A 17,265-nucleotide genomic window follows, 5' to 3' on the forward strand; every position below is an offset into this window, starting at 1 on the left:
AGTTAAACCATAATAGGTGTTTCATTATAACATTAAAAAGAAAAGTTAAAAAATCTCAAAACCTGAATATTTAAATTTTTTAAGAAAGAATAATAAACATCCATATTTATGGTATAGCCAGTTAGCTTGAATATAAAATAACAATGGATTACTTAAATAAAGAGCCAACTGGCTTCACTTGATCGGAATCAAGAGTTTCATGCCGAATATAGTAAACTATAAAAGTATCGGCGAACGAATACTAGCGTAAGCTAAAGCACGTAGTACAAGGTCTTACGAAGTTGACGGCATGAAACTCTTTGATTCCGGATCTTTGAGTTTCTTATTCAGTTTTGAAACAAAAACAATGTGGGATTTAATATCCCCTTAATTTAAATAATAACAATGGATATTTATGATATTTTTAAATGATATTTATAGTATTTAAATATTAAGTCACCGATTCTGTTTCTGAAAAATTTCAAAATTAAAAAATATATATATGTTACGTTTCGAAACTTCCATATTATGCTCATGTCTGGATTTTATATATTATTATTATGGTATTCCTGTAACGGCGTCACATTCCTTCCTCTCAAATCAACCCCCCCCCCCTCCTTTACAACAACTGATATTTAAAGACAACTGCTTAATGAATACATCATTGTGATATTTTTCTATTTCAGTTCGAAATCAATCTCCATCTGTTTAGCCCAAGCATTTAGTTTAAGGGGGGGAAATGCTTCTTTCAAAATCATTTTATACTTCTTTATTTTATATAAGTTCTGATACGTAGATAGTACAAGATTCTCGTGTTTACAAGTCAATCTCTTGTTTATCTAAAGTTAACTTTATATATGTGCAGTAATAGTTAGTCATCAAACACCGAACTTTTGCTGCTTAATTACTTTAATATTAATAATATAACTTAGAAATCTTTTTGCGAGTAATCATCCCTAAACTTTCCTCCCGTTTCCAAGTCAATAGTTTTATATTTCCTTTTCTAAATCGAAAGTTCTGTTATTCCTTGTAAACAGCTACTTATGACGTCACACGACGTCATCCTTGAATAGCCGGAGTGCAATATCATTTCATGGCTCCGGTTAGAGGACATAATAAACAGAGTAATAATGATAGCTGAATTACGAATAACCATTTATGATGACAATGAAACATCTTTTATGAGCATTTAAGAGATAACAATTATAACATTCTGTAGGATTTCCAGCTATTGTCTTTCACTAGGTAACTAGTAATACTGTTTGTATGAATCAGAGTCCAGCGATGTGATATTCAGAATATCAAACTCAACTGGTTCCCAAGTTTTCTTCTAAAACACAATACAGCAACGAACATATAACCACAGGCTGGGAATGAACAATGGATATGTTGCTCTAATGGAGTTATCGGATAATAATAAAATTTTCCCCTTAAAATCACAAGAGATTGTGTCGCTCATACTAAATGCACTAATCTCGGATTAGTCCAGCTATTTCATTTAGTTCAATGGGATGAAAATCAGCATTGATGTCATATTTAATTTTCGCTACTAATAACAAAATGTTAATGAATAAATATCATTATATTGAATATAATATAATAAAACATGATTAATAAAATTCAAAATAAATATTTAATATTACCTTTAAAAACTTTAGCTTACTTAAACAGAACATTTACACCTAAATTAAGAAAATATAATAATTATATTTTAGAGATGACAAGAAGAATTTCCTGATTTGTGGCACTTGATGGCCTCTGCGTGATACTGAAAGTGTATTTTAGCACCAAATGAAACGTTTACATCCGTTTTGTTGTGGCGTAATTTCCTTGTGCAAACAGGAAAAGTTTAGTATACTAGCAAATCTAGCGGAGCGTAAGGATAAGATTGTTGGTATGTGGCTGTATATTGTATTTGTTATTATTATTTTGATAAGTATTATCACGAAAGATTTATAATCTATGATACAGGATGTAAAATTTAAATAATATAATAGTTTTCAGGTATTTACAAGTCACATTCAAAGACCCCATTTTTTTTCCTGATATATGATATATATTAATTACATCTAGAAACTAAAGCATTCGTTCGGTGTATAAAGTGGTAGGAATAATACCATACCCTTGGAGGGTAATGGATGGCAATGCTGTAGCCAATGAAGTTTAACTAAGGCTCGGCTGTTGCTGTTACCCCCCAGGAGCGCTGAGATTCGAGAGTTTTGGGTACGCTCTCTTAAGGATTTTGCCTTAAGGGAGCAATTTGAGTCTCCGGGGAAAGTGTTCTCGGCACGGCCCGGTGAGGGGATTTGTCGGTGAATGCTTTTCTTCGGAATATGAGCGGTTCTGCTCGGTGGTGGTGGTAGCTGGTGGAAGGCCATCACTGAGTGGAGCACACTGAGATGGACGGTCTTTCGCCCACGATTGAGTGGCCTAGGGTTCGTCCGAATTTTTAGAGACGGCTTTAACATATGGCAATGCTGTAGCCAATGAAGTTCTAACTGAGGCTCGGTTATTGCTGTTACCCTCCTGCCATGATCAGAGCTTTAATAGCTCAATAACATCTTATCCCTACACTGTCCTCTACAGATAACGGGGAAGATGAAAAGCATCCTTGCTTCGCCCCTTTAAGCCAGTCCTTATAAGGATACAGTGTATAAACTAACAGTGGCAGATCACAAAAAACTACAAACCACAAGCTGAAGTAACAAAAAAAAATCAGCTAACGCCTTTTTATTCCCGTATACGGGAGTAGGCGAGGCCATTTAGCCCTATCTAACTTTTGGAGACTGAGTGGGCAGTTCAATCTCCACTGGTACCCAATCAGAGACAGATGGCCCAAAGCTATCACTAATTAAGCGGTACGCAGTGAAGAGAGACGGCTCAAATGTGCCGCCATCTCGTGGTCCCTAACCCTAACACAATATATTTAATGTCTGAAATAATGTGGGTTCTACGGTCGATTTTCTTGAGTTTACAGGACGAAAAACCCGAGTTTCCGGGAGGAAAAACCTGCTTGCCCGTGCCAGAGATCGACTAACTCGGGAACCGGTCGAAAAAAGGCTTAGAAAAATTTCCTCTAGTCGCCGACTAGACTCGAAACCAAGACTTCCTTCGTGCGGCCTAGCGCGGTGGTGTGCAAACGCCACATCCACTGAGCTACACAGGCTCTCGCTGAAGTAACAGATTTCGTAAAATTATGGACACATCAAAATTATTTTTAATAGACGATTTATAACGGAATAGCCAAATTAAACTGTCAAATGACCTTGAATGGTAAAATAGCTTGGACTGCAAGTATTCAACGACAGGATTGTATGTTTTTGTTTGCATAGCATATTATTACATTTGGTGGGCTTTTTAGTTAGATATTTCCGAAAACGATTCAAGAGACCAAATATAATTTTTTTTCTAGCTATTTCAGACCACTAGTAAGTAAAGTAATCTCAGAACAGCAATATTATCTATCACCTGACATTCATAACATCCTATCTGATAGGATGTTATGAATTTAGATATGTTATCGTATTCATTTTTGTTATTATTATTAATTGCATGCTCATGAAGTTCGAGAACTCGCGAACCAGCAGTCTATATCACAAGAAGCAATCGAACACTGCACAAATTACCATCTTGACTACACCATTTACCAGCCACTACATAATGTTTCTGTTTGTTAGCTGCGTATGTTCTCTGAACGATTTGCCTACATACAGAATATGCCGTACACAGAATGAAAATCCGAGTTTCTGGGGAAAATAAATAAAGAAAAAAAAACCCTGCTATATTCATATGAGATCGACTAACTCACCTTCACTTCGAAAATGCCTATACAAAGATTCCTGTCATGGTTAGAATCGAATTCCGGTCTTTTCCATTCAAATAGCGCATGTCCCGTTGCCCTTCCAACTGCTCTGTGGTTTATTATCCGTTTTCTGAGTATTTTTATTGTTTGGATGAAATAGATGCCACCCCCTCCCCCAACATTTTTGGGTTCCCACTGGAAGTCTAAGCCATTATTTCGAGGAAAGTAGTAGCCTACACTATATTTATCTAGGATCTTATTTTATCTTATTTGGAAATACTAAATACTTTGTAAGACTAATAGCATTGGATTGATAGTGATAGATTTAGAGCAACGATTCTTCATTGGTTTTCAGTTTCTCATATTCAGGCATTTTTTATCCCCCCCCCCCATTTTTTCGGTATTTTAGTTTTTTTTTATTTATTTATTTTAATTTTAGGTTAATTATTACTTTTTACATAACACGAGAATAAAATGGAGGTTATCTCATAAATTATTGAAGAAAGAAATTAAACTGTGGAATCCTTTTCGAAGTGAAACACCGTTTTAAAAATTACTAACAAGGTTTGTAATTCGTGCATTCGGAGAAATAGGGAAGACGCTTCTAACTAAACTTTTGTACCGCCAACTGAAGTTGATAATTTCTGTTTTAACTATTGTGAGATCAACGAAGCGTTATGTCTATTTATCGCTTGCACTTAAAGGCCCTTAGAGCCCACAATCTGCAAATTAACCCTGGTTTCCGTAATTATGATTTTTAATAGGATAAGATGATTAATTAATCTTATGGGTGTAGTTACCCACTAGTGAAATTCGGATCATTATTTGTATAACCAGAAGATAATTTATTCCCCAAAAAATATAATAAACTATCACTAGTAAAATATTTTGCTATGGATAAAAAAAGGAATGAATAAAAGTTTTAAAATTTAAAAAAATGTAAAACTTTTCTTTAAAAGTTTTAAAATTCCTTTAAATCTTTTTAGAAGAATTTGATAAGAGCTGTGTAAGTATAAATGTCTATGTTACATTTCATTATTAATCGTAATTTTTTTGTGTCATCGTAAGTGTCTTGTTTGTGCTATATGACCACGATGGCCAAACTGCGGCTCTCGAGCCGCATGTGGCTATTTTAAGTTTTATTGCGGCTCAACTAACAAAAAAAAAATATTTATAATTTTTCTTAATTTTCTATTGTTTTTAATTTAATTTTTCAATTAACTACATTGATGTTCGGCAATGTAGTTATATTTATATTAACTTGTCAGAAAATTTAAAAAGGTACAAAAGAATCAACTGACATTACAGACCAACCACAATTAGCAATTTTTATTCGTTTCGTTCTTGAGGACGGAGTGACGCGAGAAGAATTATTAGATTTAATAGCATTAAAAGATAGTACCCGTGGCGTTGATATTAAGGAAGATTTTGATGTTGCCCTTAAAAATGTTCCAAAAAAGTAAATTTGTGGCTCTTAACGATTTCTGGTAGGTAACTAGGGCTCTTGCTGCAAAAACTCTGGCCACCCCTGCTATATGACACTCGAACATCAGATGCTCCGAGGACACTCTCTCTTTCTGTGTTTCTCTTTTCTCTTGTTACAAAAGCTGTATTTTTGGTACTCCGAGTGAACATAAAATGCATTTTTATTTATCTTTATTTTTTAATTTTATTTCTTGAACGATTTATGGTTCAGCTGTATTCGGATCGGATATATTCCAGGCTCTCCCAGACTTTTCTATTCTATTGATTCGAATTGTACTCAGTGAGTATTGTAATACATCTGTCGTTTACTTCATGGTTTTAAACATTTGCTGTTGTCGTCTTTGGAACGACCTACTCTACCGTTTAAATTTTTTTTTTTTATAAAATTTCGAAGCAAGTATTGCTAGCGAGCCATTTTTTTTTTACCTGTCATCAATTCTTTCGTTTTTTTCCTTAACCAAACCTTTGTTTATCTTGAACGATCAAGTGAATTTTGCTTTTCAAGTTTTCGATAAAGTCACTGATTTGATTTGGTAAGATTTATGTTTTGACTATTCCACTTTGTTAGAACGACACGTGCCCCAAAGTAGGAAGACACGTGTCGTATTTTTTTTATTATTTTTTTATTGGTTTCGTGAGGAACGTGAGCCTCCGATTTTTCTTTTCTTTCTTCGTTTTCTACATTGTGCTTGAGAGGGAATGATACGACTTTTTTTATGTGTTTCCTGAAGTGAATCCCTCTAAGGTTACTTTTTAAAGACGGTGGGAAAGTATTTGAGAAAATGTACTTATTGCTGGTATTATTTTTGGGATCGTACTCATGAAAGGTTGTAAATTTATAATACATTAATCAGGATAAGGCTTACATAATCATAAAACTCTGCTGTCCTCCAGGCCACTTCAGACCTCCAACAAGCGGGGTATTTGTCTGATGAATAGAGTGCGGGGATGAATAGTCTTATCCAGTTGTCAGCATGGATGCAATCCATGCTGACAACTGGATAAGACATATTCCAAATAATTTTTATACTAATGTTATAAAATATATTTTAAGCTTTTATAATTGTTTCTCTGAGTGTTAGCACTCACAGCGTATGTGAGCGCTAACACTTTCTTTTACTTTTTGTAGTTTGGGCAGGAGGGGGGGGATGACAAATCTGATTTTTTATTTTACTTCATTATTTGTCTTTGATCACTTGATACTCATTCTTCCGTCTTTCTTTCTTTCCTTCATTATTAGCTCGGTTATTATTTCCTGAACTGTTTGCCATATCTTCAGTTACTTGAACAGACAATGCCAACTATATATCTTGAATTTTTTCTTCAGTTTTTCCTCCTTGTCAGAAATAGACCTCTCAATGGCCAATAATCTGAGTCATACAATTTTCACACGCTTTCTTGTATTTGGATATTATACGTGGTGTGTGGTGGAAAGTTCTGTGAGGTGGTTTTAATCGCTAAACCTTCCTTAGACTTTATTCACAGCCTTGTATTTACATGATTATGACAAAATAGAATTCAGTGTTAATATAGTTTAAGACTGACATTCTTATTTTAAGAATAAATACACCAAATCTTATTTCTGGGGGGGAGCGGGGGGGGAATAGTCAATTTATATATTTTGTTTCCTTGTATTAAGCAGTTGATTATATGTTGGTATTAAGGATGATTTCATATTTTGTTCTACGCCAGTTTTCTTTTACAAATCAAAATTTTAAATGGACAGCCTTGTATTACCATAAATGATTATGTCTATGTACTTTTGCCCCGGTATTTATAATTTTATTTATTTATAATTTCAGACTTTTTTTACTGTAGCAATTTATGGTCAGGATGTTGTTGCCATACTCCCAGTAATTATTGTAAATTCCTCCTCGTGAGCGATATCTTTATGGATTATTCCTTTCAGCTATATACATCAAAACTCTATTTTAGTCGGAGTGTCTCTCAACCCCGAATTAATTATTGCGATTATGAGACCAATCACCTTTGTCAGTTACAACATTTTTTTTTCTTCCTTTCCAAAATGAACATTTGTTGATTCTGAGGAGTTTGGGGGAATCAAAAGTTTTCCTGACAAAGTTGCGCAGGCATTTTTCGGTTACGGGGGGGGGGGATTTAAAATATATTGGATTGCCAACGAAACTGGAAAGAGAAGTACACTTCCCAGTTTCGGAAAGGTCAGCTGTTTCAAATATTATTGAGTTTCCGTTTGAGGACAAGAAATATTCAAATACCTTTTATGTATCTGATATAATGAGGAATAAATATTGGAAATATTTGCACCATGAGAGAGAGAGAGAGAGAGAGAGCTTCTGAGTTGGTATTTAGCAGTATCAGGTAATTCTAATCCAATCTAGGATGCAAAAAAAAAAACGTTAGACTTTTCAGTTAAAGGTGAGAAAGTAAGCATGGCCAGTTTTTCTTATTGTTTTTTTGCTTATTTATAAAAGAGATTTTTGCTCTTCCAGATTAAAGCAGTTCAAGATCAAACTCAAAATTTTCAAATGTTCTCTTTCCAATAATATACAAAATGCAAGAAGAATTACAAAGTTCCACTATACTGGCAGTAATAAACATTTGATCAAATGATATTTGACATTAAATGATTCTATATGTTCACTCTTCAATTAGGAAACATTATTAGAAAGATAAACAGAAACCCAGGAGAAAATCACATTCAAAAGGTTTTGAGGTACGCGAGTATATTAAGTGCATTAGAGGCTTCTTCCCTCAATGTAGTAAGTCTATTTACTATAGCAACGCCTCTCCTGAGATCTGAAGGCTTATTTAAGCGCATTAACATCCCTTGGAAACAGAAAACGGCTCTTATTATGATGACAATTATCGGAAAGGTCAACTTACCATTCTTTCCCTCAAGAATAGCGCATGTACGGGCACATCTTTCGAACATCCTGCACTGTGGGTTCTCCTTAACAATCGAGAAAGTTTTCCTCCTTTCTCTGTAGATCCCGGAGTTCCTTCGGTTGCTAGACGGGGTTTACCAATGTCCGCAGATCCTTTCCTACCTTTGTGCATTCTGGTGACAGTTTCTGTAGGCGATTCGGGTTCCGAGTCCAGCACATCTAACTGGTCCGAACTCAGACTACCGCAGATTCTTAATTTGGAAGTGTGGGATCGCTTTAAATTGCCGTTACCCTCAACTTTTCTCGCTGCTCCGTCGCTGTTCACAGTGTTCGACAAGATGTCGTCAGAACTCACCGTGCACTTTTGTCCAAATTCGAATGCCAGACATCCGCTACTGTACGAAGGGGTGTTGCCGGTGCTACTGGAACCCCAAGAAGGACTAGAGTCTTCTCCCCCACTCTCTCCGACATCACCATTGTTTCCGATTGACGATTTCTCCGATTCTTTCATGATGGATGTCTCTTTTGTAGGTAGAAGACCAAGAGCGACGTTATCTTCGGAGTGTTCACACATGTAGCGTTCCATGGCAGCTACGGTCCATTTCTTAGAAGGATCTTCAGACTCTTCCACAAGTACTTCCTGTAAAAACAGAAAATAAAATACACGTTGCAGTTAGAGTACACTGTTAAACACTACGTGAATGTCACTGTATATGTGTGTGTTCTCAATTAGATAAATGACGTTATCCATGACGTCATTAGCCGCGACAAGCAGGAATTAAGGATATGATTGCTTATCTTCACATCACTCATGGTCCTGCATATACCTCATTAATTATATGTGATAGGCATATGAATGGACCATTAGTTTTTAAGTGCATGCACATGTATCTTATGGAAGGAGAAATGCTTTTATATTTCCTTTTTAAGCTCTATCATAACGTTTAAGAGATAAATGTCATCCCCACACGGTATCGGCCAATAACCAAGTCTTAAACTAGCGTAGAAGAGCCGGTAGTTTAATGTAATAAAAACTCGTTTTTGCAGCAGGAAGCCATTGTCTATATGGATCTTTGAACAATTTCCTACTAGAAGAGATGCTAAACTATTCGCATATCGCTAAAGAATCCCTACCCCACCCCTCCCTAAGGGGGATGACTTGTTAGTAGTCATTAGTCCTATCTCTGTAAAGTTTGGGACGTATAGTCTTATCAACAGTCATATGTAGTGATAGCATTCAACACAGGCGTCCAAAGTCATAAAATAAAACTCATTGGGTACAAAATTACTTAGAAATATTAGTTTTATCAGCAACAGTTTTTTTTCTATGTTTGAATTTTCGAATATGTTTATCTGACCTTTAACAGAATTCGATAGCTCAAGTTGGTGTTTGTTGATTATTATCAGTTTATGACTTTGAACAGTAGCACCACATAGTGGTGGATGTTGGACTTACTTAGATAGATATTAAATGACAGAAATAACATTTTTTTTTTCTTTTGGAGAACACTAAATCAGTAGAACTTTAGAGGCGTTATTAAAGGAAACTTAAAACGATGTTATTCTCATAAGATTTGTTTTCTTTGAAACAGACAGACGCTACCACTCGTGCCAAATTTCACCCATTTACATCAGTAGTTCAAGCTACTGAAATAAATCTCGAATTCTCAGAACTGTGAATTTCATGAATATGTGTCTATTTAAAGCCAAGGTTAAAGTTTTTTTTTTTCTTTACCGGAAGCAAACATTATGCCATTGCAATTTGCATTCCCACCATTAGCCCAGGGGTTTCTAAAATATGTTACAATCGTATGTATATCATTTTTAAGTGGCCACAGAAGTTGATAGAAAGTCTCTCTCATTACATTTTATTGCATTTTTTTGGGGGGGGGGATATAGATATATTTCTGGTTTATGTGGAACACAAAGAGAATAGCAAATTAAATTTTATTCAATCTTAGTGTACGTAGATCCAGTTGAGGATTTTTTTAAATATTGTGAGTGACTGAAAATGAAAGAGAAACGGCAAAAAGGTGATAAGAGACACAAACAAATACTGTTGTAGAGTGACCCAACTAGCAATCATTTATATTCCGGTCATGGAGAGCTCAGAACATGTTTACTGCCGTTTGCTAGTCGTATATTCAGGTGGGTAGAATATGACGCAAATTGGGTTGCTTAAATCAGGGGAGAGTGGGAATATTAATCTTTTTAGTTGAATTAACAAGCCAATTACTTGCGTAAAAAACAGCAGTGCACTTGACAAGTAAATTCCAACTGCCGAAGGTCAAACTAACTTGGTGAGCAGCCAATTTTTTTTTTTTTTTATTTTATTTTACTATTCAAGGTTTCGTGATTGGTTTTTAACAATTTCGATATTACGAATACGTCAGTAATTTGAATATTTATGTTATTCCATATGTTCTCAAAAGTATGACTTTTAAGCAGGGTACGAAAATATAATGATCAACTTAGTGGTTAAAAACAGCAAGTCGGGGAGTGTACAGCGAAAAATCACAAAACAAATTCAACATTCTTTGTTTTTTTTTATTATTTTTTTTTATCAATCTTAAAATAACCTTAATTCCACGTGTCGAAAGACGTGTCTGGACTGATGAATTATTTGATACTAGTTCTAGCTTATCTTGGACCATAAAATACACGATACACCATTTAAGTGATGAATGTCGCTATTCACTCACTTGAATTATTGGGAACATAGAATAAAAAGTAACGAGGTTTATATCACGTACGGAGCACGTGGCAATACCGGATCGCTTGCGATGATTGGGATATTGTCTCTATGTTTCATTTCCGTTGCTAGTTTTGTTCAAAGTTATTTCTTAGCATTTGTTGATGTGTTGGGAAGACTGATTTTATTGAAGTGCATGAGTTTACTAATCTCGTGGTCCCTAACCCTATATTTTATTAACTGAAATGTTGAGGAATTCTAGGAGCGATTTCTTTGACAGGATAAAAAAAAAACAAAGTTTCATGAAGGAAAAAAAAAAACCTACTTGCCCGTGCCAGGGGTGAATAATTCGGGAACCGGTCGAGAAAAAAAAATAGTCAAAGTTCCTCTAATTAACGATTATAATCGAACTTAGTGCAATCTTTTCTTGGGGAGGCCTGTCGTAGAGAGAGAAGCGAAAGCCAATTCCACAGGGATATACAGACCTCTCAATAAATAATAAATAAATTTAAAAAATAAGTAAAGCACAAAGGAGTAAAATTTAACTCCCCCGTCTCGTCTACATCGACTCAAAAATTTGTACGAAAATTTCGCATTTAATCTACCCTTTGATGATATACGTTTCACTGGCCTGACAGTTGTTTCGAACTGTTGGTTCTCATCAGAGACCAGGCAGAAACCTTAAGAGGGGGGGGAACCCTCTCCAACCATAGCAAGCATCTCATGTAAGAAATGTATATTGATCATAAGTTAATTGCCATTAAATGTGTAGATAAATTACAAAAATAAAGAGCCCAAAGGCTTCATTCTGGCAGAGCTTGCCACTCAAAGGCACTAATAAAAGGCGAATATATGAAGCCGAGGCTGGGTTCACGTGTTAAAGTAGTGGAAATGGTTATGTGTTGTCTTTCATAGAAGTGGCAAGCTTTGCCATATTAAGCCTTTAGGCTCTTTATTGTAATAATAAGTATTTTTGTGTGCCGATACACGTCTCAATGCTGTGTAAATCTATGTAGTACTCCGCGTATAATTTTCACATTATTATACTGATCCGGGTATAATATTTGACATTCTGCATAAAATCCCCATTTAAATCTTTTTTAAAAAAATTTTAAACTCAAGAGGAAAAATCACTTTTAAGAATTTTAGATTAGTAACATCAGCCAAGAATGTGTAAAGATTTCTCAAATGTTTTTCCTGAATGCTATTTTATACACGCTCGTAAATAGATAAATCTGGATTTCTATATACATAAATAAATAAATTTATATATGGATAAAAATAAATAAAAAAAACTTAATTTGTTTTTATTTAGATAAAACAAATTAAATAAGTGCTATTATAACACATATCGTTATTTAGATTTTTTTTTTCATTAACAAACTAAATACATCAAATTTCTACATGAATATACTGATATTTAAGTATTAGTATATTCATATCTAGTTATAGACCATCGTAAAACGCTAACTTAAAGAATAATAATAGGTTTTGTTTGTATTCCATAGCTGGTAAGATTAAGTAATCTCTATTTACTGGAACCAGAATGATTTAGCTCTTATGTGAATAATTAGCGAATTCGGCCGGCAATAATTTGCATCTTTTATAAGCTCCTGGAAGATGATATGCGACTTTTGTAAGACAAGTGAATTCTTCCTTATCAAAAGCTATCGCTTGCACATGTGAAAGATAATTAAATCTGGATCGCTCTAATTACCATGGACCAAATTAAGTCAGGGATAATATCGGTAATCTTGCCTGCCACAAGTGGTGTTGTCATAATAGCAGAGAAACTCCTATTGAAGCCACAAGGTGTATAGGAATTATCACTGCAACAAGTAATTCAACTACCCGATTTACAGAAATGACTATCGGTCCCTATACACTTGCACTCTCTTTCATATTGTGGTCCCTAATGAAAACATTAGGCTGTATATTGTGTTTGTTCAGTAGTGGCCATTTCTTTCTTGAAATTTATATCGAGTTTAAGTGCAAATTGCTTGAACATAGAACAAACTAACTTCAAAAGTTACCGAATGACACTAGCGGCACAAATTTATTACGATTTATGAACAGTAATTACAATAATCCATGAATTGCATCTCGTTCATTTTAGTTTAAAGTTATTTTATAAAATGAAAGGTGTATGAAAATGTATTAGGATTTTAAATAATATAATCTCTATATTTTTTTACTTTGTTATTTTTTTTTATCATTATTTAATAACTATTTACGTTTTAATCAATGAAAGCAAAATTGGATGCACAACGCAACATGGTGTCATTTTTGTAGTACGGATTAATTTCTTTATATCTTATATATAAAGGTCGCACTCAGATTAGATCTACTAAAATCTACTAAAAGAAAATTATTTAAAAGCTTTCGTATTAAAAAGAGAAACTTAAATTTAATGCATCCCGGAAATGACAAATATTCTTGAACAATTGCTACTTATGTCGGCCAAATACCTTGTTCTTATAGAGCATCCTTTGATGTTAGTTATGTTTATTTGGAGATCTTTATGATTCAGTATATTTAACATTAATTTAATATTAAATATGCTGATCAGAATAATATTAAGATAGGGAATGAAAAAAAAACACACGAAAGAATACATGCTGAGTATTCATGTCTAATCGAAATGTTTTTTGCTTACATTGCGTCATAGTGATTACGAATAATCGCGAGACATTTTGTGACATAAGAAAGATAAAAATGAAATACATCTTACTAATCTTCAATCCCATCCACAGTTTTTCATATGACAGTACACTCCATTCATTTTCATTTGACAAATCTTGTAATTCAAATGATTCAGGCTTCAAGATTTTCCATAAACACCGATTTTGTCGATTTCCATTGTGGCAAACATAACCTAGTAAACTTGAATACTATCAAAACACAGTCTTGTTTTATTATTTTGCAAGAAAGATCTTATTTCAACTTTTCCTCATCTTGGACAATACTCAGATCTCCAGAAGAGAAAGATAAGATTACCTTTCTCTTCTGAAGAGCTGACTTACACCTTGAAGCCTTTCCCATCACATTCATAGTCTTTCTTCATCTGCCAATAAAACCGTCTTTTCAACTCAAGACACTACTAGCTCTCACAGTTGTAAAACTATACAAATCCGAAATTCACCCAATTTTAAAATAATGTCATATTTAAGATGGGAGGAGGGGGATTGCATAAAATAATTCTTTAAAAATCAGCTCTCTCTTTCAGACAGATTTATTTCAACCACTTTCTTGTACCTTTTCTATAGGTATTTTCATAAGCATTTTCTTGCTAAACTAGTTACCACTATCTCTCCTTTTTCATCTAAGCATGCAAAGGCATAAGTCTAAGTTCAAACTTACCGAAAACGAAGTCCCCCCCCCTAAAAAAAAAACCTACAACGTTGCTCCAGTTGATCATAAAATATGCTACTGGTTTTCCAACCTTTCTTATGTGATTTTAGTATATAAATAACGTAACTGACAGACGAGATTTATCTTACAGTCAATACAGAGTGTCCACAAATGTTTACCCTTTTTTTTTATGTTGGGCCCATGCTTATAATATATTATAACTCTTCAGTGGATATTTGAAATGGAACACAAAGTTGGACTTCAATGCATAACAACTATTAATTAAACATTTTTAAATTATTAAATTTTAAATTTAAATTTTGCAATTTTAAATTTAAAAAAATTATTTCATTGTTTCTGCTAGCCACAGAACACATTATGCTTTTTCCTGTACTGAAGCCATTTTTAAAGAAAATCAGCAGCAGCGCTCCTGGTGGCAAAAGCAGTATACTGAAAATATCAGTATGGAAACTTGATGAGTGCCCAAATTTACCTGCAACAAAATTCATTCAGTTAGTTTCATTGTTAAAATATTATAGACAGTTGAAATCAAGGTAAACATTTGTGGACACCCTGTGTTTTGTTCAAAATATAGGACGTATTGTGTTTATGAATTAATCTTATTTGATTATTCAAATGGCTTACTTTATTAATACAATCTGGATGAATAAAATGCTTATTACGATAAAGATTTATTGAAAATGAACTAAAAAAAAATGAAAACACAGGAGATAAATGAAAAAGTTTTTGATATAGGGGGCTCTGCTACATCAAATCACTGCGTTGATAAAAATGGGATCGAATGAATGAATATATATATATATATATATACTGGTTGCAATAGAATTTTCAGGCATAAAACCATAAAGGATTTAGGAAAAATAAACTACCCATGACACTAACCTCCAGTGGCACCAGTTTGAAACATATGATCATGTGATGCATCAATGCACGTATTTTGATATAGTATTGACTTTTCTCTTTACACTGAGTTCATCGTTGCTAAAAATGATCCTTACTGAAAAGGAAATAAAGTACTAGATGACATTCAACATTGAAAACTGAAACTAAAATTATTATTATTATTATTGTTCCGGGAAACTCCAAGGAGTCGACAGACTCATCGAGGGAGGCCCTAACATCATGTCTGGAACAACTATTCAACGTTCACACAGTATCTATCATATCTGGATTAATCAATATCATATCAATACGTGGATTAATCCAGAATCTCCATATGGTTAAAATCCTCATTATAATTAAAAGGATGTCAGTAAGAAAATAAACACAGCCAACAATTTATAGGTGTGTGTGTGTGTGTGATTATTTAATCCACAATTGACAGCTGACAAAACAGATGGAGAATTACTTACCGGTAGTCTAAGACTAGTACAGAGCCTCTTCATGGCTGTCAGTTCTATTACAGATCGTTTACTATCTCACCTGCATTAAGAAACATTAGCAGGGAATCCCCAGCATCTCCGTTCATCTCTTTCCTTAGCTATTTCTAGAAAGTTGATCACTTTCAGTCTCCCAAGATTGTGTTCTATTCAGGTCCAAAGACATTGTTTGGCGACGTGGTTAATCAATAAGATCAGCCTGTGATGTGATCGTCCGTTGTCCTATTTCGGTTCATTATTTTCTTCTTTTGTTACGAAGTTCGCTTCCTTTAGGGAAGGTTACAAGTTCAAAAGTTGAAATACCCACAGTCGCCATGGCCTCCTCTCATCTCTCCGCTACCGACAGTTTAGTTGCGATAGCGAGTGGGATACCAGCAAACAGAAGCCAGCTAATCAATATTCCTTCTATGGAAGTGTGTTGTGCGTATGGGTTGGATAACTGCGCCATCTACCTATCACTAATGATGTTTTGAATTGCCATATCGTAATCTGTATAATCTTAATGTATGGGGAGGGAGGAAGGGGAAAATATCTTGACAGTTAACCAAAGAAACAGTAATTATCTTCAGAGCGATCAGCATGAGAATAAGCAAAAGTCAAGACCAGCTAGAAATGGCATTTTCGTCTTCTCACAATGAGGACCAGTGATCATTAAGTAGAGCGTTTGGGGGTTCATAGCATTTATTACCTTTCCATCACTAAGAAAGAAAGTGAAGACGCGTAGATTTAATTAAAAATGATGTTATTAAGAAGAGGACTGACTAATCTTTGACACTTAAAGACACAAGGAAAGAGAACAGAGAGAGAGAGAGAGAGAGACCGAAATTAAGACAGGACTGACTAATCTTGAACAATTAAAGATATAAGAGAGAGAGAGAGAGAAGTACATTTTTTAAAACCTGAAAAACGGACATCTCAAGCTAGATATTGGAGATCGTGTATTCGAGAAACCATATGCGAGACATTGTGGTTATATCCATAATAAGGAGGACAAACACATGCAAATCTGCATCCATTATACATATTTCTTTTGAATTGATTGGCAAAATCAAAGTCATCTAATACTAAACTCAAAAACTAAGATATTATATCTTAATTACAGTGTTTAGAATTTCTTGAGCATTACAATACATACTGCGATATATAATTCCATTCCAACGACACGCAGAGTCGACAGCGGCCTATTCAGTTAGGAGAAAACCACTTCAGTGTAGGAGACACCAATTTACATCGATCAATAAATAAAGCCCACCCCCATCCACCCACACGCAACTTCTAATTAGACAAATGTTGTCATACAAGCACAGTCCAAAGCAAACACTGAGTGCATACTAACTTTATTCGTAGAAAGCATCGAAGGGTCAGAGCCTGTTATTCATTTGAAGCAGTTAGGAAATGGCGATGTTGATAAAAATCATCCGACGTGCATTTTATGTTGAGAAGAATCGTAAAACTTAACAGCTCTTTCACGACACTTCTTTATTAAGAAAATGACAGCCGAGATCAGAGAAAATATATATTCCAGTCTTAAAATAAAAGTCCGTTATAAGAAGAGCTAATAAACTCCTAGAAATGTTGGTAACTGGACTACCCATTAACATTGCAATGTTAATGGGTAGTCACATTATACAGGATGTAGAATAAAATCTTTTAATGTATCTGAAAGGATAGTGTACAACGATTCTCTTA

The 17,265-nt window shown here is 34.4% G+C and overlaps 1 protein-coding gene across 2 annotated transcripts in view; it reads right to left on the bottom strand.

The window, feature by feature from the left end:
• LOC150104042 (uncharacterized) overlaps positions 1–17,265 on the bottom strand; it is a 179,917-nt gene that overhangs the window by 95,237 nt on the left and 67,415 nt on the right. Inside the window, exons 2-3 of one of the 2 annotated variants that reach the window (XM_090396710.1) lie at positions 15,080–15,194; positions 8,132–8,773 (exon numbers count right to left, since the gene is read on the bottom strand). In XM_090396710.1, coding sequence (XP_090252836.1) covers positions 8,132–8,773; positions 15,080–15,121 — 684 coding nt within the window. In that variant the 5' untranslated portion in view covers positions 15,122–15,194. The remainder of the gene's footprint in view (positions 1–8,131; positions 8,774–15,079; positions 15,195–17,265) is intronic. The other variant, XM_090396709.1, reaches the window with a different exon arrangement.

Source organism: Typopeltis vanoorti, chromosome 8 (genome assembly GCF_054136105.1).
Source record: "Typopeltis vanoorti isolate ZY-2024b chromosome 8, IOZ_Tvanoo_1.0, whole genome shotgun sequence".
Lineage (NCBI taxonomy): Eukaryota > Metazoa > Arthropoda > Arachnida > Uropygi > Thelyphonidae > Typopeltis > Typopeltis vanoorti.